This window comes from Muntiacus reevesi, chromosome 18 (assembly GCF_963930625.1).
Source record: "Muntiacus reevesi chromosome 18, mMunRee1.1, whole genome shotgun sequence".
Taxonomy (NCBI): domain Eukaryota; kingdom Metazoa; phylum Chordata; class Mammalia; order Artiodactyla; family Cervidae; genus Muntiacus; species Muntiacus reevesi.
This window is the reverse complement of record NC_089266.1, coordinates 11621588-11645709: the sequence shown is the minus strand read 5'-3', so window position 1 is coordinate 11645709 and position 24122 is coordinate 11621588. Positions and strand designations below refer to the sequence as shown.

Here is a 24122-nt window from a genome sequence, read left to right as displayed (position 1 = left end):
AACTGCCCATCTCGTGGGTCAAGCCCACCCTCCCAGGGCTCAGCAGAGGGGAAAAGACCCTCTGGATAGAGCCCCACCAGACCACTCCACCCTCAACCTGCCAACCCTGACAGGTCCCAACTTTACTCTACCCATGACAATCCCCACGGACACCTAGGCAAACAGCCCTTGTTCCTGGAGCCCCACACACATCTATCCCTCTGAATTCTGCCACACCGACACTAACTGGGTGCTGGCTCTCTTCCTGTGACATCCTTTTCACTCAGGGTGTCAGTGGATTTCCACTGTGGTACACAAGACTACGAAACAGTAGTGACCACATTGAAAGCTGGGTTAAGGATTCTGAGGCTGTGTCCACATGCAGCTTGGAAAGTGTTGCAATCGACTAGTAATGCCTGCCCTGGGCACGGGAAGGTCATTGGCAGCATATGGGGAGGACATCTGCCACCACCCTCGCTCCAGTATCTGAAGGAGGTAACTTTGCAACAGCCTCCTTCCCATGTCCTCCCTGTTCCTTGCCAAATACTCCAGCTTCTGTCCATAAGCCCCTTCAGGCTCACACTCAGCGGTCAGAACTCTTGGGAGTCCAGGCTGAGCATCACAGTGCAGCTCCCAAGATCGACCACCCAGGACATCGTTGGGAGCAGCTGAGTGAGACCCCTTAATGGGCTGAAGGCGGCTTTGGAAGCTGGGCCTCTCAGGGAGTGCCCAGATCTCAGCCTCTTGCAGCTGAGGGCTGGCACAAGATGATTTCTGTGGCCCGTTAAAGTTGGCCCAGGCACACACACTGACCCCCAGTCGCCCCAGGTTTGGGGCCTGGCTGCCTGGTCTGTTCCCAGGCTGAGAGGAGTGGCGCAGAGCCAGGGGAAGGTGCCAGGCTCCCACGGACACCTCTGGAATAAAAGCAGCAGGCAGCTAGCCCAGGAGCCAGGTGGTCATGGACAGTCCTGGGCTCCTAGCAAGTGCTGTGCAGGGAGGAGCTGGGTTCAGGCCGTACAGAGGTGAGATGCAGACCTTAGCAGCAGCCGCTCCGGGGGAGCAGGACCTGTGGGCCAGGGAGGGCTGGGGACTAGGTCTTGCTGCAGGACTAAAACTGGGGGAGAGACAGAGTCTCAGAGCTTGGAGCTGGGAACTGGCATGATCCCCCAAACACTCACAACATCCCACACACCACCTCTGTCTGTCAGGGAGCTCGGCTGGAGAGAGCACTACACTATCCCTGACCACACCTACTATACCCTGTCTTCCTGGGTGGATGCTCCAAGACCCTCCCACCCCATCCCGTGGTATCTAAGATACACATAGAGCATAGTGCTTGGGGGGATGCTGGGGTCTTGGGGCCACAGGAACAGTGCAAGCCAGCCCCACACCCAGATGTGACACTGGGCCTCTCCCAACCCTGTCAGACCCAGTATAGCTCACACACACGCCTGGTTGCAAACAGCAGCCCAGGAAGGTCCTCAGACCCCCAGCACAGCAGTGGACAGTTGCTACAGGGGACATGCAAGGACAGAGGGGTCCCTGGAGGTTGGGACCCTGATGGGGAGGTGGGCGGAGGCAAAGTGCAGTGAAGGGCCAAGGTCACAGGGAGCCGGGGGGTGTCCTGGCCACGCAAAACCCCGAGAAAGCTCTGGAGGAGGTCAGAGGTCCAGATGGGACAGGGCTCCCTCTGGCTACGATAAAGCTGGCGGGAGAGGACCTGTCTGGCAGGGCAGCCCTGATCCCCCACGTCTGGATCTGGGGAGTTTGGTCACTTCCCCTACACTGTCCCCAGATCACAGGGGGGTCAGCTGCCCCTACTGACCCAGCCCTGCCCTCTGGCAACAGCAGGAACAGGTGGGCAAGGTGAGGAATGCTGCCTACATGTGGGGGCATCTTTACTGCGCTGGGCGGGGAGGGGAGGTGAACATCGGTGTCCTGTGCAGGCAGATTCAGAGGCCATTTTGGCCACCGAGAAAGCTGAGGTCAAGAGAAGGGGCTGGAGAGGCCAGCGTTCAGGGAAGGACAAGGTTCGGGGCAGGGATCTGCCTCAGAGACAGGCAGGCAGAGGGCTCCTCTCAACAGCGTCACCACACCGAGACGGTGACACCGGCTGGGACCTTTGTCCCCCACACAGATGTGCTCCCAGAAGCCCTGGTGAACCCTGAAGTCTTAGAGGGGACAGAGGGGACAGAAGGACAGCTGAGGGGCTCAGGGAAGCCAGGAGGGTTGGGAAATTGCAGGGAATGCCTAGTGGCTCTTGGGTGAGACCCCTGCCCCACTGGAGGTGAGCCCAGCCCTGGCAGAAGAAAGAGCCTCCAGGGCGGGTGCAACTGACAAAGAGGCCGGCCAGGCTAACGGCCAGCGCTGGCGCATGTGCCCGCTGCCTCCGGAGGCTCCCCCTCCAGGTGGCACAAGAGACCAGGAGTGGCCCAGGCTGTGGGAACCCAGCAGCCCTGTTCCTCCCCAGCTTAGCCCCCAGGAACAGAATCCCCTTTCATGGCCCCGTGGGTGGTCCCACCAGGCAGCCGGGGGTGGAGGAGGGCGGGAGGGGGCTGGCCTGCTGACAATAGAGCCAGCTGTGCTGCACCCCACCCCCACGGGGACCCACCCAGGGCAGGCCGGCTGAACACTGGCTCACCCCTTTGCCTCAGGTCAGTTCCGCCGCCCACCCTGACCCTAGGCCCCGGAAGGGAAAGTCTCGTCTCTGGCGGGACCCTTCACTTGGTTGAGCCTGGGGTGGGGGGTCTGGGGGGTGGGGTAGGGTAAAAGGCCCTGGACAGACAAGCTCTGCCCCAGGCCAGATGTTCTGGGGCGGCTCCTCCGTTCTGGGGTACTTGCCCTGCACCCCAGCTGCTCCACCAGGAAAGCAGGAAGCCCTGGCCTCGGCTCTGGAGGCTGTCCCCCAGATGGTGGGTTGGGTCCACCCACGGAGAGCCGGGGGCCCTGCCTGGAGTGGAAGGGCCCATCCGCTCTCCTGGCCCCCACTGACATCCCTCCCCCACCCCCCCACCATCCTGGCATCCTTGCTCTTAAGCTAAGAACTCCTTTCGGGGCCCAGCCCTGACTATTTCCAGGCTGGAGAAGGGTAGCAAGCTGGCTTTGCCCGACACCTGTCTCTCTGCCCATCCTGGGGACAGCGAGAGGACGAGGGTGAGGCCACACTGTGGAGCAGCCCGCCCAGGCAGCCCACCCTGCCCGCCAGCCCCCACTCTCCGGCCATGTCGTGTGCCCCCCGCCCCACCTCGGCCCCCCTTCCCCCTGAACACACACGGCAGAGAAACAGGCCCCGGCACGCGGGCAGCCAGCTGGCACCCAGTCAAACTAGCAGCCAGGCACGCTGCCAGGGCAGCCAGCCAGCCAGCGCTGCCACTCGCCCCGGCCCCGCCCGCCTGCCGGCCTTTACGCTGGGAGCTCACAGTGAGGCGGCCGCACCACGTGGCCTGTCAGAGCGAGGCTGCAGAGAGAGGAGGGCAGGGGAACCCCGTAGGAAGGGGGTCCCAGGCCAGGCAGCGCAACTGCAGGCAGAGAAGGGGAGACTGGGGCTCAGGCCCGGGAGGTGGTAGCATCCCCAGGACAGACACACGAGTTACCCTCAGGAGGGACCTGGCAGGTTGGGGGTGCTCTCCCCAGGGGCCACTGTGCCCCTAAACTCATCTTTGGCCCCGGGTGGGCCCTGCTCTCCCCTCCACTCTGTGTTCTGGAGCCTGTGTTCCACGTGGGCGACTCAGAGGCCTCCTCGCTTCCCCTTGTCCTGCTCCCCGCTGCATTTGCCCGTGGAGCCCACCGCCTCAACATGCACACCCTCCCCCATGAGACCGTGGGTGCACCCAGCCCAAGGAGGCGCCAGGGCTGGTCAGGGCTGCTCCAACTGTCCTTGCCTTGGAGCAGCTGCCTTCCCGGCGTGCACGGTGGTTAAGGGGTGGGGTGGGTTGGGGGGCTGGCACCCTCCCACACACTGCTCCCCCACACTAGGTTGTGGGAACTGCAACTTGCCAGGTGGCTCTGGGGCTGCGGCTGCGGGTGGCAGGGTGCCCCGCAGGCCACGAGCAACTCCGTGGAGGCAGCCGTTGGCCAGGGGAAGTGAGTGTCTGGAGGCCGTTGAGGGCGCTATCTGCGGGCTGCCTCTCACCCGCCCACCCCCACCTCCCCGGTAGCCCCCAGAGGGGCAGGACAAGGCGCCTTCTCCCTGGGCCCCAGGGCAGGTGGCACTGCCCACAAACCGCCCTTCTTGCCAGCAAGGTCCTCAAGGGTGGGCCGGAGGGGCAGGGGGATATGTACCTTCTGATGCAGAGCTCTGCCATCCTGACCCTGACCAGGGATCACCGTGGCAGTCAGCCTGGCCACGCCCACGCCCCTGTGGCCAGGTCAGGGCAGGGCAGCGGCCGTGGGTTTAGTGGAAGCGGTCCTACACGGCTGCTGCGAGTAGGCCCTGCCCGCCCCATGGCACTCGGCCCTCTCCTTCCCCCCACAGACGTTTTGGGAGCCAGACACTCCCACCAGGTCCAGGAGTTTGCCCAGCAGATGCAGAAGAGCTGGGAGGAGCAGGGGAGCAAGGGGTGCCCAGCATGGCCGGCCCAGGAAGCCCCGATCCGGGGCCTGACACCATTGCACCAGGTGTGCCCTGGGGAGGCTGCGAAGAGGCAGGGGTGGGAAGCAGGCAGCAGAGGGGTCTGGGCCAGGTGTCTGCTCTGCCCACCTGGGTCCTCAGGGCCAGCCTGGCCGCCCTTCCACTGGGGAAGGGAGCTGCTCCTTATCGCCTACCCAACATGTGCGCTCCGCACAGCGCTTAAAGCCCAGATTATTTTAACAACTGTCCCTCACTCGTCACCTGTCCTGTTTGGAAAACAGCCCCTTTCTTGTTGCACAAAGAGAGGTTTCTCTCGCTCTCCAGCAGCGCTGGGCGCTAATCTCCCTGCCTGGAACGCGGGCGGCAGCGGGCGCGGTGTGTGGGTCCGCGTGCTCTGCAAACACAACGCCCGCCGCTCAGCAGTCATTGAGTTACGGCGGTGCTGGTGCCAGGAGCGCAGAGCCCTCTGTGCCCGCTGCCAACTGCAATTACCTCTCCGCGTGCCAGCCGCCGTCGGGTTTAACCCTTCCCACGCCATGGCGGCCGACTGGATACCAGCAACCTCGGGCTGGGGACACTGGGGCTAAGGGTCACTGCCCACATCACAGTGCCCAGGGGCTGAGCAGACAGTGCAGAGCTGGGTGGGGGTGGTGACCTTCCCTGAGAGTGCCAAGGGGAACCTCAATATCCTAATAGGGCCTGCAGGGGCCCTCCAGCCAGCCACGAGGCCTGAGAGTGACACGTATGAGGCACCTACTGTGTGTACAAGGCTGTAACCGAGGGGAAGGCAGGGGCCAGGGAGGGACTCTGTTCTGGGCCAGGCCCCCAGGGTGGCAGCCTGAGTCTGTTGACAGCTCTCTCCTCCCCTCCCCTCCCTCCCAGCTGACACATCTGGAGCCCATGCCTCTCCGAGTCTGGGAGGTGGGCGCAGGCCTGCCTGGCCAGCCCAGCTGTGTTCCACATTTCCTCAGGTCCCCCGAGCCTTCCCGGCCCCACCGCTTTTTCCCTCTCTGCCTGTCTCTGCTGCACATCTGGCCAGGACCACTGACTGGCGGGGCTGCCCCCCCCACTCTGTTTCCAACCAGTTACCACCTCCCCCATGAGGGCATCCTCGACAGGGAGGCAGCCCCTCGCCCTGGTGCTTGGCATGGTCTGCCAGCCACAGCAGGAGAGCCCTTTGCTTCACCACAGGCCCTGGGCACCACAATCAGTGGCTCTAGCTGCAGGGCACGCCTGGGCCCCGACTTACCTTCATGGGAGTGGGAGAACCAGATCTGGGAGGCGGCGGGGTGTGAGCCCCGGTAGGCCTGATCCGAGGGAGACGGGGTGGGGCCACTGGGGTGCGCAGAGGCTGCCGAGCCCAGGCTGCTGGTGAGGAAACTGCCCATGAAAGAGGAGGCCGGAGAGTTTCCCATCAGGCGGCTGCTGGCTGTGGACACAGTGGGCGAGAATGAGTCTGGGCAGGGACTAGCACTAAGGAGCCCTTCCCCAGGGCTGACTCTCAGGCCCCAAGGTTCCTGGGCTTTTGTCTTCAAATAGCGAAGAAGCCAAGATGGGAGAAGTTGCCCGCTCCAGCCCTGGGGGCCCTGACACCCTCCTGTTCTTCCAAAACCCTGAAGATTGGCACTTCTGCTGAGTTGTCCTCCTTCACCCCGCCCACCACCCCCGGCAACCAGGTGCCAGGTACTGTGGGAATAAACATTCAGGAACCCAGGGCTTGAGGGAAATGTCGACCATGGGCAGGTCTTCACTTCGGAGGCTGACTCCCCCAGGCCTCTTAGCTGCCGGCAGACCTGCCAGAGTGCACCTCCCGAAAAGGTCTAGGGTTGGCAGGTCTCAGCAGTCTCTGTCTGCCCCCCTGCCCAGGTGGCACTAGGGTTCTGGCCTTTCTCCCCCGGCGGGGTCTTCAAACTTCTCCCCAGGTCGTTAACCACCTCATCACACTGGTGTGCCCTCTACCAGGTGAGCAAGAGAAGAAACTGAGGCAGAGCAAGAGAGAACCACAGGAGGAGAATGGACACGCCAGGATCTGCTTTAATGTTCCCAGGGTTTCTCAGGGTCAGGCCCTCACCGGTAGCATTGAGACGCAGTCAGCCACTTATGTTTCAGGATACTTGGCATTTCGCCCAGCAGCTAGCCTCCATGGCCTGCCTACCTGCACCCTGACACTGTGTCCCCCTCTCTGCCCTGTCCAGTGGCCACGGCCAGGCTGATCGGGTCTCTCCAGGTTACCATGGCAACCAGTGGACTGCCTAGGAATGATGTCCACAGCACACTGTGCAGTGCAGCGCCCCATGCCAGGCGGGTGATCTGGGCTGCACAGTTCAGCCCCTACCCCAGCAGGATCCCCTGGCACCTTGTCACCTCCATTCCATGGGCAGTGAGCCTGGCTTGGGACCATCCCAGGGGATGCGGAACAAGGTTCTGGGGGCTCACCATCCCATTAGGCTGAATGCAGCAGCCTGGCAGGGTTTGCAAGGGTTCTGGGGGCTCCAGGAGGCTGCAGGCCCGGCCCAAGGTGAGTCAGGGCAGCTGTTTCCCTACCCGGGAGGCAGGGGGAATTTGCAAATTTGTGATGCCTCATCCAGCCTGGCTTGGCCCTGGGAGCTTCCCAGACACGAGGTGACTCAGCAGAGAGGCGGCAAGGCCCTGGAGCAGGGGAGAGGGAGGGGCTGCCCCACCGGGACCCTGGCAGCTCCCCTTCACTTCCCTTCACTCCCATTTGAGGATGAGACTCGTGGATGAGAAAGGCCTCTCCCAGGAACCGGCCTCAGCGGAAGGATCTGTGAGTGCTGGCCGGGTGCTAGGGTGTGAGCTGACCTCTGTGGTGGGTATCAGGCCAAAGGGAGACCCTGAAAGGACCAGAGGATCCAGGGGCAGGGGGCGAAGGTGTCCAAGAGCCAGGGACTTCCCAGACCGCAGGGCTGGGACTGCCATGGGCCCCGGCCAGACCACAGGCACGTCCAGCCAGAGGAGGAGACTCTGGGCTGGGAAGGGAAGTACTGGCCTCCCGGGCGGGCGGACAGAGCAGGCAGGAGATGGAGGGCGGTTCCTGCTGGGCTCCAGGGACCCTGGGGGGGGCCATGCTTGTGGGATGAGTGAGGCCTCTTCCTGCCTCGCCCAGGCCCACCCCATGTCCCCCAGGCCTTCCCACCCCCGCACCCTCCCAGGGAAGTCCCTCCGCCCTGCTCTTCCTGGGGACAGTGGGAAGCAACCGAGTCCAGAAGTTGGTCTGGATAAAGGATTTCTCTGGGAGCCTGGCCTGAGAACCTTGAGTTCTCCCACAGCCTGGCGGGCGGGGGCGGTGGGTGGGCCTGAGGCTGGGCGGGAGGAGTGGCCTGGCATCCCACAGGGCCCCTCCGGTCCAGATGCAGGGAAACTGAGGCTCAGAGGTGGCTCCCTTCACAGGGTCTCCTGCACCCCGGCATCCTGCACGGGCAGCAGGCCACCTCTGCAGACCCACTACCCACACCCCCAGGGACCACCCACCAGGGGCAGGTGGGGAGCATCCCTGAGGCCCAGAGGGGGATGTCTTCTAAGCTGGAACTGGGGTGGGGGTGAGGGAGACGTGGGACTTCCTGTCCCCTCCCCCAGAAGACTGGTCCTGGCCCTGGCTGGGCACTCTTAAGGGTGCCTGTTTTGACACCATCCCAGAAGTGGGTGTCCCACTACGTGGAAGCTTTGGAGGGGAGCGGCACTGCAGCTCAGCAGCCCCGGTCCCAGCTCCACAGGGCAGGGGACACACTGACAGGCTGAGCTTCCTGCTGTGTGCCCACCTTGAGCCAAGCCAGCCAGTCTCCCAACTTGGGGGACCCTCTTGGAGCCTTTCCTGAGTCTATAAGGAAGGAACCCCTGCTCCTGAGTGTGGGAAGTGAGTGGCTGGGACGGCACTCCAATCTTGCCCTTTGACTTCGGTCCGGGGCTCCCCAGGGCCCTCCTTTGCTCCAAGCCTTTTGGGGATGCCCCTGCTGCTCTATCTTCCCCAGCCTCGTGGGCAGTTTGCGGCCCCAGTGTCTGGTCTCAGGCTGGACCATTTATCTCGGGGGCAGGGGTGTCTTTTCCCGCCTTTTTCCTTTCACATTGAAAACAGAAGAGCTTTATCACAAGACTGTTATGTCTTTATATCTTCACTGTAAGACATTCAAATGACAGATGCAACAAGGAAGGAAACAGAGGTCACAGGGACCCTACTGCTCTGGGGCATAGCCACACGCATTCCAGGGACCACTTTCCGGGCACTCGCCCTGTGGGCCACCTGCGGATTCCCAGGTGTCCTCTCCTAAGGCCCCAGCCTACAGCAGCAGGTCCTGCCAGGGGCTCTCATACCCCCTGACCAGCAGGCCAGCCCTGGGGGATGGGCGCTGGGCAGCTGCAAAGCCAACTCCCCTGACGAGCCCCCCAGCCAGGACCCTGCTCAGTTGGTGGGTTCCATGAGCCTTGTTCCAAAACGGTCAGTCTCCTCCTGCCATCCTGGGCTAGAAGTCTGCAAGCTGCCGCAGGTCCTACAGGCTTTGCCAGGTGGGCACTGCCATGGTGGGTGTCGGGGAGGGGATGGCTGGCACCCAGAGCCTCCCCCATCCCATCTGACCCCTGACCCTCAGACAGAGCATCCATGCTCCCGTGTCACTTCCACCTCCAAGGACTTCAGCCATGGCCCTGTGCCCAGCTAGCAGAGGCATGGGCAGACCTGGCTGCCACCTCCCAGCCCCCGCCTGCCGACCAGTAGCCAGTCCCAGACAGAGCCTGAGCAGAGGCGGCCTGGGCCCCGGCCAGGGCTGGAGCTGCAAGGCCAAGTCTGGCCGGGAACTGGGCTGGAGACTTCTTTCCTCTTGGCAAGGTCCTTGCCCACGGAGTGTTGTGGTTAGCAACCCGGGAGGGGACAGTGGGAGCCCCGAGCAGCAGGAAGGGCCAGAGGGGCTTTTGGCTCAGAGCCACCCCCCCGGGGGCTGGGAGCCCTGAGCCTGGCACTGTCTGCCCTAGCCCTTCTCACAGCCTTGTATTAACTCAGGTCACCATGATCCCAGGTGGCGGGCCCACCATGGAACTGACGAAGGAACGGGCATCATCACTGCTGGCCCTGCAGCCTCTGGGGTTTGGATGTGGCCTGTCAAGGGAGCATGGTCACGGTGGCCAGTGCCGTGTCCTCGAGGGGCTCGCAGCAGAGCCATCTGGCCAAGCTGAACCTCTCTACAGGACAGAGACCTGAACAGGGCCACTGAGGCAGACGGTACTATAACCACACACCAGCCCCCAGCCCGCTGTCCCCACTGCCCAGCCAGCCCAGGCCAAGGTCTGCAGCCCCAGACACAGGGCTCCAGCCCCGACTCCAGCGCCGCCTCAGCTCTGCCTGGGACACCACGGAGGCCTGGCCCGGGTGCCGGGCTGGCTGAGAAAACCGCTCCGGAAGCCAGAATGCCCGGGAGGGCTGGTTGACACCCCCCACCCCCTGCCATGGCCCAGTTCCTCAGGCCCGGCCCTCACCCCCGGAGGCCTACTCGTTCCCACGCCCCGAGGCCCAGACAACCCAACCTGGACCGGGAGACAGGCCATACCTGGGCCCAGACCGTGTGGCGACTTCCAGCTGCTCCAGCTGGACAGGGCTGGGCTGGAATCCCCTGACCGCCTAGCCTGCGCTCACAGGGCCATTCTGTGCTGGCCGTGCTCGAGGCTGCCCCACGTGCCCCCAGGCGAAACCAGGGGGCGGGGGCTTTCCTCTGCCAACCTGTTTGCCAGGCCCACATGCTGCAGCCAAGACGTTCAACAGAAGTTGGGCAGACCAGAGGGGTGCTGAGGGGGCCCCTGCCGTGGAGTCCAGGGTTGCTCCAAGGAGCCTCCAGTCCAGGGAGTGTCTGACGGGCAGCAAAGTCACCAGAGCACAAAGGGCTGGCACTCCGGAGGCTGGCCCTGGGGCCCTAGACGACCTAGGGCCTGCCCACCTCCTCTGCCTCCAGCCTCTACCTCCCCGTCAGCCAGGCTGACAGAGGGACAGACAGAGAAGGGCTTGGGAGAGCCCGGGAGCAGGAGTGGGAGCACGGAGCACAGCAGCGGGAGCATTTGTTTTGACTTAAGCGAGCCACCTTTTCTGGAAACGGTGAAATGGGTTGTAAAAAAGCACATACACAAAAGACCTCCCTGTGATGGCTGGCAGCCACTCCTGAGAGTCAAGCCCTTCCCGGCTCCCCTGCCGCTGCTGGAGGCCCAGCTGATGGGCCGCTGGCACAAGGCTCCCCAGGGGTGCTGTGTCTGGCAGCTGCGCCCGCCCGCTGCCCAGAACCGCTCCCGCCCTGCTACTCACACCTGCTCAAGGCACCCCACCGCCCCCAGCCCCCGGCAGAGCCTGCCTGGGCGCTAGGGACATCCAGCTCCCCTGGGGCCATCCCTGGGTTCTCCCCCAGGACCTCAGGGGCAGCTGAGACACTGCCATGACAGGCGGCCTGCCTGGGAGGCCAAAGTGCCCCTCGGGTACTAGGCCAGGCCCCCCCTCCCCCGAGGGAGCCGACTGGAAAGGAGGCGGCAGGAAGGGTAACAGCCCACCACGTGGACTGTTCACATTCCTCTCATTCCAGGAGAGGGAAGGGGAGGGCGGATGTCCATCCCGGGTGTCTGCGTGGACAGAGGTGGAGAGACCTCAGTCCAGCCTGCCTGCAGGCGGGTGGGTGTCCATCTGTCTGGCCACCCAGGAGAAGAAAGCGGGGAGAGAGACAGGCCTGGGGATACCAGGCCCAGGTGGGAGGGGCTGCTCTGGACTGACCCACGGGAAACCCAAAGCGGGTAGAGCAGGGGCTGAGCCGTAGAGGATGCCCTGCACTGCCGGCCACCAGACCTGCTCTGGGTGCACACGCGTTTGCAGGCTCAATTCCTGATGCCACCAGGGACACTCCCTGCTGGGCTGGAATCCACCAGTGGCCCAAGCATGAAATAATATGTGCGTGTGTGTGTGTGTGTATGTGTGCACGTGGGCACTCAGGGGTGTGTCTGGGTGTGTGTGCATGGCTGAGAGTGCATACAGGCAATGGTCATGGACACAGGCTACAGATGTGCATGGAAGTTTGGGGACAGGGCTCTGAGTGTGCGCTCAGGATGCAGGTATAAATGCCTGGCTCTGAGTGTGTGCAAGGTGGTGACTTGTTCGCATGTGAGGGACTCACACACAGGCTGGGCCAGCCCTCAGGGACGCTGCTCCCCAGGGTCACACCTCCACCAAACCGGTCTCCTTACTGGCCCAGACTCTGAAAAAGGCTCCTGGCCCTGCTTTTGGCCATCCTCTGCTGCCCCAGCCCGAGTCCCTGAGGATGCCATCCAATAACCCCAGCTGCCGTCCACAGCCCTGAGATGATGCAGGGACCAGAGAAGGAGGCGAGACAGGCCTAGGGAGGAAGGGAGGAAGGACAGGAGAGAAGGAAGAGGCTGGAGGCAGGAAGAGAGACAGCTGCAGTGGTGGGAGAGGGGGTGCTGGTGGGAGGCGGCATGTGGGGGCCAGCAGTGGGGACAGAAGGCAAGCCTCCGCCAGCCCCGCCCTGAGATGTGGGGGCAGCCCCAGTGAGGGGTGTCTGCGCAGAACACGCAGGCGTCACATGGGAGGCCCCTCTCCGCTGGTCCAGGAGAACCTTCCAGAAGACCCGCTTGGCCCAAAGGCGGTGTCTCTCAGGCCATAATAGGAAAACTCTGTGGTTGCTGAGCCACCAGGCCCACAAGTGTAGAGGCAATGATGACAGGGGACAGGCCCAACCACCAACAGCCCAGAACTAATAAAAGAAAAGGAAAACCGGATATAAGTCTGGTTCTTATTAAAAGGGTAAATTTAGCTTTTTGGCTGGAGGGGGAGGGGGCGGCCAACACTCCCCCCTGGGGCCACCCTCGGACTCTGGCCGAGAGAGTGACTCAGAGGGTTGCTCCCCCTCCTCCTGTTCTTCGCACCTTCTGGGGTCTCCGCCTCCATTCCCTCTCACACCCTCCCTGGCAAGCAGCCAGCACTCCCCCTCCAGGACACCTCTGAAGGCCGGGGTGGGGGGTGTGCATGGGGAGGTGACCAGCACCACCCGCTCCAAACCCCGCCAGCCAGAGAAGGAGCCTCAGCCAAAGCATCACACCATGTTGAAATAAGCCAGCTGCAATGAGACGAATGCCCTAGGGGCTGTAGTCCAGTGTGGACATCGGGGTGCACACACACACACCCCCCCCCCAAGCCCCTGGACAGGGTCAGAGGGGCCCACCCTGTTCTCCTGCACTCCATCTGCTGGACCCAGGCACTCAGCACCTCGATCTGGTCTGGGACACCCCTCTGTCTCAGTTGTGAGCAGGCAGGGTAAGTGGGGAGCAGATGGCAGGGTTGGGGGCGGGGCTGTGCCTCTTCAGGCAGAGACCTCCAGGGAGCCCACATTCTCGAATTTCTGACGGGCCACCCTCTGCAGCCCATTCCTGTCCTCTGAGGCTCTCAGTAGACCTGGCCTCCCCACCCGACTCAAACATCCATGACCAGAAGCAAGGAAAGGGCTGGCACTGGCCTTTCCTCCTGGCAGGAGGAGCACTGGACGGGGGGCAGCTCGCTGGGGAGCGGGATCCCCCACAATGCGTTCCTGGGGGCAGCGCTGCCTGCCCCACATGAGAAGGGAGATGGGGCAGGGGGCAGGGTGCACCCAGGGCTCCATATCCTTGTAGCTTCTTCTAACAGTGCTGCTCTGACATACCACCCCACTCCCTTCAAAGTACAGAGAGAAAGTATTTTAATTTCCAAAGACGGTGAGTATAAGTAGAGAGAAAAACCTCAATTCTCTGATGTACAAACTACAGTATTTCTGGGAACTGTTGAAATGAGCAGGGCAAGGAGAGCTGTTTCTGGGGTGGAGAAGGGAACCCCACTGATCCGAGGGTCCCAAATAGGGATAGAGTGCCAGCCAGCCCTGGGGAGCCGGTAGGGTAAACAGGCTCAGGGCAGTCCCGCAGGAGCTCCCAACGGAGAGAAGACCCCTGGCACACGCAGCTAGCTCACAGCCTGTGCACCCAGCCCTACACTCCCCCAGCCCCACTGCAGGGCGTGCCTGGGCAGCAGGTGGGGGTGGGGGTGGGGGGTCAGGCAGAGAACCAGCCTTGGATCTCCAGCCCAGAAGCCTGTGCTCCCATCTCCCGGTGTGACCACAGGGCAAGCAAGTTGGCTTGCTGAGTCTCCACCACCTGGATCCCACCTGCTTCAGGGGCAGGGGGCAGCAGGGAACTCAGCCCTGAGCCTGAGGACTGACTCCCTTGCCTGATTCACACGCTGGGCTTGAAGCAAGTGTCATTGGCAAAGACTCTGCTGCCAGAACAGAGGAGGGGGCTCTGTTCTGGGCTGCCCGAGTGGGACAAGGTCTCCAAAGGGTACCCTTCACCCCAGTCTAGAGACCACAAGATGCACCTTGACACTCCCAGCCATGTAGTTCAGCAGTGGGTACCTGGGCCAGCTGCTCACTCACCAGGAGGGCCCAGGGCATGGTGGGGCTGCCCTGAATCTCCATTGGTTCCAGGTAGTCCAGGGCGAGTGCCCAGGGAAGCTAGGGCACCTGCTGACCTCACTAGGGCAGGCAGCTGATGTGGGAATGTGAGAAGAAAGTGCTGCCTAGACCAGACAGCATGAACGTCCTTGTCACCCAAGCCACAGACTGGGTCTGGAGTTCTGGCCAGAGAACGAAGTTCTAATCCAGCTCAATCGTTAGACAGTCACTGAGTGACCGCGGTGTGCAGAGTCACCCATCCTCACCCTGGCATCCAAGGAAGCCGCAGGCTTCCCGGGCACCTGGTCCTTCAACAATGGCCCTCGGGCCTCTCAGTGACCCACACTGGCCTCACATGGCTGCTTGGGACCATCTCACTGGCCTGTATCTTGGAGCAGACTTTTGACAGGTAGAAAGACGCTGCTGCTTGCGTGCACCTTCCAACTTTTCTTAATTTTACCTGTATTCACACTTGTTAAGGGCTTTTTAAGAGTTCGCCTAAAGATGCATTACAATTTAATTGAGCTTTAATTTTAATATTAATTTAAAACAAATTAAAAGCTTATTTTTAGGAGACCCAAAGGGATGCAAAATGTCTTGAAAAAGGGACTGGCTTCAGGCAAACTGCCCTCAAGTGACCCGCTGGCCAGGCATGTGGCAGGTCAGCTGGACAGGGCAGCTGCCCCATCGGGCAGACCGGCAAGTCTTGGGGGACCCCAGGTCCGGCTCCTTCACCTGCATCCTGTGCAGGCCGAGGAGGACTGTGCCCACGGGGCAGGGACAGAGGGATCTGGCGGCACCCTTCCACGTGGTGCTGCCGAGGCCAGGAGGTGCTGCGGGCAATAGCCCGGTCCTGTCCTCACTGCATCCGTGTCTGAGCCTGGGTCCTGAATCCTGCCTGCCGGCCACCAGGACCCTATATGGGGTGATGAGAGGAGGCGTCAGGGCCGGTACCCCACCGAGTGAGAGCTGCCTGGGGCAAGGAGAAGCCACCAGGATCTGGAGCAGTAGGGCCTGTGGGAAAGAGCCTCCAGGAGACGTGAAGGCAGCGGGTCCCACTAACTGCCACCAGCCCCAAGCAGCCACGCGCTCCTGCCAGGCTGGGCGCTGAGGCTGAGAACCTGGAGCAGCTCCGAGGCCTCCTGGTGCATAAATGCTGTGAGACAGAGTGGTGCAGCGTGGGGTCCACCTGGCGATACAACGCTCCGGTGCCCACAGCCCCTCGCTGCCACACCTGCCGGCCAGGGAAGCACGCGGAGCAGAGGGTGAGGGGCCACAGCCCTGCTCCCTCATGTCTCCTGAGCCCTTATTTTTCTTTTGTTGGTTGACCCCCCAGTTCTTGTCTACTCAGTCACCCAAACAGCCACCATAGAGGGGAGGGGAGGGGGCAGCTCTCCCCAGCATGTGTCCTTCCTGACCCCCCAGCCCTTAGGGCCCAGGTGAGGCCACTGGCTTCTACCCTCTGATCTATCGTAGATGCCCCATCACACACAGAACCTCCTGTGGATGGTGAGAGGCACCTGCAGAGGGTGCCGGGGGCCGGTCAAGAGACAGACAGGAAGTGGCCCTACCCCGTGCCCAGCTTTTGCTCCATCAGGTCCCTCCTTTGCTGCAGCGGGACGGGGCAGGGGAGGCTCTGCAGGGACGGCCCCTTCCTGAGCCTTGTTCCGTCCCCACCGGCCATTTCTCTCCACAGCCCAACCTCACATGTGCACCCAGGGGCCAGTCCGGGTGCCATACAGATGACGCTGGGCTGTACTGCCCAGTGGACCACTCCCTGCCACACTCTTGCCCCCTGCCACCGAGTATGGCGCTAAGGAGGGGACTGCCCTTTCTGCCAATCTGTTTGGCTCTGAGACCTTTTTAAGACACAGTCTGGGAGCTTCTGCAGATGACGCTTCTGGAAGGTGAGGAGACGCTGACCTGGTCCCTGCGAGGTGGCCACACAGGCTGGAGACACTGCCAGCGCGACTGTCTCCACGTGTGGTCAGGTATGGGGCGGCTTTCAGTGTAGAGACCAGGGCCAATCCAGACCCCTGTGTCTCCTGCCCGTCACTTCCAAACGAGGTTCTCCCAGAGCGTTATCTTCTCGATTTTCCAGTGTGGCGGCACAGTGGTAGGAGAAAACCAAACAGCACTTTCTCCATGTCTAAAGGCAGGTGCGTGCTTTGCCTGTGTGCACAGACACGCGTACCCCCTCTCGCCCCAGCCGCCCTGCAGGGAGGGAGGCCTGTGACGGCCAGGCCCAGCTCCGGGGAAACAGAGGGATGGAAGGCAGAGACACCCTGACTCGGGACCCTGCCGTCCCCCAGCGAAGGTGGCTCCGTGTGGAGGAGGACCAGGCTGCTGCGAGGCCTGGCGAGAGAGACTGCCAAGGGCGGTTAGGGCCAGAGGTCACGGGGATCTGCGCCTTGGTGATTGTGGGGGCTGCCCAGGTGGGAAGATTCCAAGAGGGGCAGGGGAACGGGGCAGAGAAGGTACTTGAGGCAGCAAAGAGGGGCGCACAGGTGGCCGGAGCCTGTTGGTGGCTGGGCATAGATGATGAGTACTGGGAATGCTTGGGGACAGTGGAATGCAAGAGTAGAGGGTGGGAGCTGACCTAAGGTGTGCGGGGGATACTTGGGGAAGGGAGACCTGGAAGGAAAGAGAAGCAGGGCTGAAGACTCAGATAGGCTTGGGACTGACTTGCAGGTCGGGGCGGGGCAGGGCAGGGAAGCTGACCAGTACCTCCTAGAGGAACTGGGCGTGGGCTCAACAGAGACAAGACTTTGTCAAAGCTATGGTTTTTCCAGGAGTCATGTATGGATGTGAGAGTTGGACTATAAAGAAGGCTGAGCGCCGAAGAACTGATGCTTTTGAACTGTGGTGTTGGAGAAGATTCTTGAGAGTCCCCTGAACTGCAAGGAGATCCAACCAGTCGATCCTAAAGGAAATCAGTCCTGAATATTCACTGGAAGGACTGATGAAGCTGAAACTGCAATACTTTGGCCACCTGATGCGAAGAACTGACTCACTGGAAAAGACTGACACTGGGAAAGATTGAAGACGGGAGAAGGAGATGATGGAAGATGAGATGGTGGGATGGCATCACTGATTCAACGGACATGAGTTTGAGCAAACTCTGGGAGTTGGTGATGGACAGGGAAGCCTGGTGTGCTGCAGTCCATGGGGTGGCAAAGAATCAGACACAACTGAGCGACTGAACTGAACTGAACAGCTTCACTGGAAGAAGCTTGGGGCAGGTGCTGGGAAAGGACCAGCTCCAGTTCAGTGGAAACCAGAAGATGGGTTCCATGGTGACAGAGGGAAGGAGGGGGCTGAAGCAGGGGCAGGCAGCTCACCAGCATCAAGCCCAGTCTGTCAGGCTCTGAGTCTGCCATCTAAGGTCACTGGGGACCTTTAGGCTCCACCTCCGGCAGCTGGCCAGGAGCTGCAGGATGGAGCAGGAGGTGGGAAGTGGAGACAGACCAGAACACACATTCTGATCTCTGGGCCCACTGGCTCTCCCCCAGGCCAACTGGGGTGTGATTCCTTGAAGGCCCATTGTGTCTGTGAGTGTGTGTGTGTGTGAGTGTGAGCACGTGTGAGTGTAAGGACATGCCTCAGGGTGACAGCACACGTGAGCAGGTGTGATGCGTGTCCATGCATGTGTGAGCTCAGCCAGTTAACGTGCTGGCGAGTCTGTGGGGACGACGACAGGGTCTGTGCCTCTGCTCCCAAAAGGGTACACAAGCAGGGCCAGACAGCAAGGCTGGTGCTAAGCTGGAGCCTGCCACATGGAGCTGCCCTGAGAAGCTGGTGGACAGCAGCCTGGCAGTGCAGCTCCTTCCCCACCCACATCAGCACAACCCCACCCTGGGTCCTGCCCCTAGGGTCTCATCCCGTTGTGCCCAACCTGCCTTCTCTTCACCCCCACCCAGCTGGGCTCCCAGCATGCCTGCCTTGAGGGTAGGGGGCCCTTCCTGGCCTGACTGTGTGATGTTGGCGCCATGGTGTCCTCCCCAGAACTGCCTTTGAGAACAAAGTCCCAAGGAAGAAAGGCCCTGGCTTCCCTGAAGGAGGAGCAAAGGGATAGAGCCAAGATTGCCTCTTCCCAAGGAGATGGCAGAAGGTGGTTTAGTCCATAAACCACCACTTATATGTGGCTGATGATTCTCTCTCACTTGGCGGAGTGCCCCAAAAAGACAGCCCCAGGCCACCCTGAGGGACCCCAGTCTGCCACGCAGGGGCCTCCCTCGGCAGCACAGGCATCCTCTGCCCCTCCCCTGAATTTCTGGTAATTTCTACTGGAAACCAAGTCCCTGCACTTGGATGGAACAGGACTGCTGTAACTTTCCTTTTGGTTCCAGGCACACAGTGGGTCCCCCTTCCCCAGCGTCAAATGTCTTTGTATCTAAAGACACTGGACTCTTTGTTGGGGGCCCTGGGGGGAGGGGCGAGGGGGCAGGGAACCCAACCCACCTGTTCATTCCCTCCTCCTCCTCTGCCCCGGCTCTAGGTCAGAATGAAAAAAAAAAAAAAGCTTCCTGGCTGATCCAATCTGGAACCTAATCGTCTGGACAGCTGCAGCAGCCCTCGGATGCCAGCCCGGCTGGCTCCCTGCTTGGGCACTGGATGCCTCCCCACCAGGCCCTCAGCCTGCTGCAAACCCACACCAAGCCCCTATGTGGGGCTGGGGCAACTCCCACCCTGTGCCCCCCGCTTCCAATCCCTCACCCAGTTCCCACCGACTGGTCCCCATCCTCTGGTGGCAGCTGCTGGCAGGGCCACAGGAGGCAGTAATATTATATATTACAACAAACAGGGGCGGCCCACTGACAAATAGGCCTGCGTGATCTAAACGGTATATTATCCCATAAAAACGTCAGCGGGCAGGGCGTCAAAGCCGAGACGGAGCAGCGGCCCCTGAGCACAGGCTGCAAGGCCCGAATCTTCCTTGGCACAGCCCGGAGCTGCAGGGATGTGTTCTAGACAGTGCATGCTGGCTGTGATCTTGTTGTTTGCTTTTAATCTTGAATCTTCGGTGGGAGAAAGAAGGCCCTAGAGGTTAATAGGGACCAAGGAACCCCGAGAGAGCCGTCCCCTGGCGGGTGAGGCAGGCGGAGTGCAGCAGTGCGAGTCACCTACTGCCAAACAGTGGGTGCTGCACCCTGAAGCTCTGGCATCAGCTCGAGAGCTCTGGCACAAGGCCCAGCAAAGACCTCCGAGGATGGCCTTTCCAAGGGGCACCCACCTTTCCAAAAGGCTGCTGGTAGTGGCCCGAGTGAGAACTTTCTCTGGATGGGTGATGACGGCCCCCCTTCCGAGGGGCTAAGGCAGCACCTCTGCCCTGGGGGGATGGTTTCTAGTCATCAGAAGTCATCCAAGGTGGATTCTGGTCAATATGGCATTGACAGGGCTACTGCCGCCTGGTGACGTGAGGCTGGGAAGAGAGGCGACGCTCCAAAGGCTGTGCAGGACTTTCTTGTTGAATTCTCTAGGCAGAGATCAGCCCTGAGGCCACCCAGGTGGAGTCCCCAAATCCCTTCCGTGCTGACCTCTGGCCAGTGTGTCCAGGGCCCCTCTGAGAAAGCCCTGAGCAAAGGGCTGAGATCAGGGCAACTGGTGGGAATCCCCCTGAGACTCTGGCCACGCCAATCAAGGCAGCTGCCTGCCCTGCTGCACAGGGTCCCTGGGGTAGAGGGGCAGCTCCCATCTTTGGGGGCTATATTCAGATATTTATGGTAGGGAAGAGGGCAGGCGGGGTGGGGGGCCCCCAGAGGCCTCTTTCAGAAGAAAGGGCAAGGGGGCCCTGGGGGTGGTGACCAAGGGCCCCTTCCACCCAGAAAGCACTCATTCCCAGTGGCACTGGCTGAACTCTATCTGAGCTTGGGAATTCCCAGCTTAGGGCCGGTCCCAGGCTCAGACCCTGGAGCTAGACCAGGGGCATTCTGGGAACTGTAGTCCTTTGGGAGTTGGGAGGGCCTGCTGGGATTTCAGGGGGTGGGGTGGGCATCCCATCAAGAGCATGCAAAGGAGGTTACCCTGACCCTAATCCCAAGGTGGAAGTCTGACATTCCTGGGAAATGCCTGAACTTAAGACATCTGCTCCCTGAAAAGACACCAGCCAATACTGGATTCCAGCCTCAGATCACACCCGCAGGGGCTTCCCTGAGCAAACTGTCTGGAGCTCTTATTTTGGTGAGGAGACCTGGGAACTCCCCAGAGAGGAAAGACCTGGCCTGAAGTTCCCCAAGGCCTTTCCTCCTCTGGCAGCTGCCTCCAGACCGCAGGAGAGACAGGGGTGCTACCTGCTGGGCTCCCGGAGAGGCTGCAGCGCATCCCGCACACTCTCGCACATTATTTATGCTCACAGCCCGCGCTGATGACATATGTAAGTTGACAGCGAACATCCTATCAACTTGCTGGAGTGTATCTTGATTGTTAAAACACACTCTTAAAGGTGTACGATCATTTATCAAATTAAAATAGCGGCGCCTTGCCTGTCCCTTTTCTGCCTTCCCTGACCACTCCCCTGTACTCTCCCTCCTTCTCTGGCCTCCTGGGCATCCTGCCCTTGTACCCAGGCCCTGCTTCTCGAGCGGGGTGGGGGGAGGGGAACCCTGTCCCTGCTTCCAGGGACCCAGACTCAGCACCCCCTCCCTATCCTACCCCAGGCCAGGGCAAGCCCACTAATCGCCAAGAAGTGACAAACGCCAGAAGCCCCACCAATTAAATCTAAATTCAAGCAAAGCTCAGTGGCCAGTAAATTATTATTTTTATTAGCTTGAACCAAGTTCCCGTAAGAGAGAAAGTCAACTTGCTCCCATGAATGGCTCTTGTATAATTTATTTAACTCTGTGCTCTTTGCCAAAGCCTGGAATATTTTTAGCTCGTTCTGTTGTTGGATTTGGCTTTTTTATGTGTGTTTCTGAGGGGTATTTTTAGCTCCCTCCATGTTATTCTAACAGCCTCCTGTGCGTTTTGTCCTGTATGTGCGGGCTGTTGAACCCAGTCTCACAGCAGACGAGGGAGATTTCTAAGAATAAACGGGAGCATTTGGGGGTGATGAGGGATCCGCACAAGGCCACTCCCTGCCTCGCTGGCTAATTTGCCTTACTGCTCACGTGACCTGGATATTCCTATAGGAATATCCCTGTAGGAATAATCAGACATGGGGGCAGTACAAGCCCCACTGAGAAAAAACCCACATTCCAAAAATGGCTTCGTTGGGGTGGGTGAGGCGGCCACAGCCTGGCCGGTCCACGCGGCCGCCGGATTCTGGGCTCCACAGGGCGGCCATGGCTTTGATGTTTGCTTCTGCCACTCACAGAGCAGGATGGGTAGAGTCTTCGGAAAGGAACTCTTTTCACACCTACTTAATGTTGGTAACGGTTGCCGAAACACTCCATCGTGTCATTGAGTTAATGAGGTATTTACGAAATTGTAATTTTTTTCTTATACGAAAAAATATCACATGAGAACGGAGGGGGATCCTTTGATGGGGTCTTTTTACATCAGGAAAATTATCCCCCCCCCACACACTGCATTTTTCTTTCTCTTTTTGAAATTAAGGATCAGAAGCACTTTTAGCAGGAGAGAAGTTTGTGATTCTCCCACCAGAAGGAACCTGCCGCCCTGTATACTCCCAACAACAACAACAGGCCCAGAGCACCTGGCTTCCAGGTCGGGCCATTTACACGCCAAAGAAGCCAACAGAAGGGGCGGAGAGGAGAACCCACCCGCAAGTCCGCCTTCCTTGGGTGGAGACCCAGTGATTCTCCTTTGGCCCCAAGGGCGACATACAGAAAAGGATGAAGGGCAGTAGCTGTAGCTGACCGGCTGCAAGAGGAGCCAGGGACCCGGCTTCTCCCAGGCAGGGCTGCCTCCTACTAGACGTGCTCCCTCCGAGGAGAGGCGCGATCCCCAATTGCTCCAGGCAGTAGCACTGATGAAAAATCTTGGGCTGGTGTGTTGTTGATTTTCATTTTGCCCCCCCTAGATTTCACAGCTTTGCCTCCGGACCATCTGTATTAGAGACAAAATCTAACACTGCTCTAAAAATAATGATTCCAAACATTCTAATTGCACCTTTTGGTGACAAGGTTACCAGAACAGCACTTTACCATAAAACCCTACAGCCCGATGATAAAGCTATCCGCACTTTCATTTTGAGAAAAACAATGGGAGAAGCCCTGGAGCCCAACATCCCATCGGGGTCCTTCAAATTGACATTATGAAAGCGCTGGGTGGGGGCAGCACTGGAGGAGCGCAGGGAGGGAGACCTTTGGCCCAGGCTGGGGGGCTGAGCCAAGACGAGGAATCCTCAGAAGCCTGGGACCCGATCTCCGGTAGCTGGATCCTACTCCCGTGTTAGAGCTGGACAAATAGGAAGAAGCTCGGTGCAATTTTCCTTTCAGCAGGGTAGTCAGTGGAGGGAGGGGTAGGCTGGGCTGCTGCAGCCTGGCTTGTGGACCTGAGGCCATCACGGAAATGGGAAGAAAGTCCGCCAAACTGGCCATTTTGAAATCCACACACGAGATGCAAAAAAAAAATTTTTAATTATACTTTTTCCCTTTTAAACTCGATCATATATAGATAGAGACCAAAGTAAAGTAGTCTGAGGTATAATTCTTTTTTTTTTTTTTAATTGATGTAGCTATATTTTAAAACCAATACAAGATCCTGGCTTTCAGCAATTTCAAAAGCCTTTCAGCGGCAGATGTTTCTAGCTGGACGCCCTCTAGGCCAGCCTTCCAGTCACAAATGGGTTGAACATCTCCAGGCAAAATAGGTCTCTCTGGTCCCCCGGGGAGGTGGAAGCAGCCCCAGGGGCAGTGGACGTGTGGGCCCCCAGTTGCCCCCTGAGGGTGCCCTGGGGACCTCCAATGCGCTCTAGAGCACCCTGCACATGGGGAAGGTGAGTAGGGTCTGGGTCAAGGACACAGACCAGGCCAGCGCCCACCTGATTTCTCCAGTCCCTCCATGGCCTATGATCCAAGAACCACGTGGTCAAACTTGGAATGAGCAAGACAATGGTTCGGGGCACCCAGACCATGTTCCCACCTGGCCTGGTGGTGCCTGCATCTTGATATGAGAGCAGAAAGCAGAAATGGCAGCTGACCAGGATCTGGCGAGGGCTGTGGGCTGTTGAATAGGGACTAGGGAGGCAGCAGTGACTTAAACTGATGGGGAATCCAGCCTGGCCATGCCCCCCCGCCCCCCACTGCCCCGAGGAGGGCATGGCCCCAGCCTGTCTGTGCACTACTGGGACAGCCTTGGTGTCAGGGGCTCTTCTGAACCCTCGTTTCTGTTACCCTCCAGGCTAGTGGGCATGGCATATGGCATGGGGGGGGGGTGATGCATCCAAAAAAGACTAGGGACGCTTTGGCACTGTCCCTACAGCTACAAGCCCCCAACCACAGCCCCTCAGTGTGAGCTGAGCTGGGCAGGCAGCATCTCCAATGCAGAAGCAGGAGAGACAAGCACAGGGACAGTAAGGACAGATATTTAAAATCACCGATTGCCCAGGCAAGTGCTTTTGCTCTTTTGAGTTATAAATCTATAAGAGGAAAAAAGCAAGGAAGAGGGAAGAGCGAGGCAGAGGAAAAAAGCACCCTTGCAGAAGGCTCGCACTGGAACAGGAAACACGGGCGAAGCGCTGATTCCAGGAGAGGGCTGAGTCCAGCCCCTCCACTCCCAGCTTGCTCTAACTTTTTGAATCTCATGTTGTAAATGCTAAAAGCCCATTAGTAATTAAGCAATTTCTCGTTATTTTTTTTCTTTTTAGGAAATTTATGTTTTTCTTTCTGACTGCCCTCCCTTCTGACATTTTCCCTTCTAGCCTGACTCTGCCATCCGTTTTAATCCACACACTAATTGTAATCCCATTAAAGCAGATATAATTTTATTAGTATTCACAGTTCATCAAGCTAGCAATAATAACTGTTACTGCCAAATTAACAACAACAACAAAAAAAAAAAGAGGCAAACAACATTTCTAATGTTTAGAACAAACTGTAAACAAAAGCAAGCCAACCTTCCAGGGTGACCAGCGGGTCCCCAAACGCGCAGCCACTCCGGCTTCCTGCAAGCTCAGCCGGCGCTGGCCAGTGACCTCCAGGGTC

At 59.8% G+C, this 24122-nt stretch overlaps 1 protein-coding gene across 8 annotated transcripts in view; it reads right to left on the bottom strand.

Moving 5' to 3' along the window:
* The window catches only part of BAHCC1 (BAH domain and coiled-coil containing 1), a 68799-nt gene that overhangs the window by 30891 nt on the left and 13786 nt on the right, over positions 1 to 24122 (bottom strand). For 7 of the 8 annotated variants that reach the window (XM_065908969.1, XM_065908966.1, XM_065908972.1 and 4 more), the window contains exon 3: positions 5799 to 5978. In XM_065908969.1, the coding sequence (XP_065765041.1) occupies positions 5799 to 5978 (180 nt within the window). Of the gene's footprint in view, positions 1 to 5798; positions 5979 to 6620; positions 6706 to 24122 lie in introns of those variants that run through there. The other variant, XM_065908973.1, reaches the window with a different exon arrangement.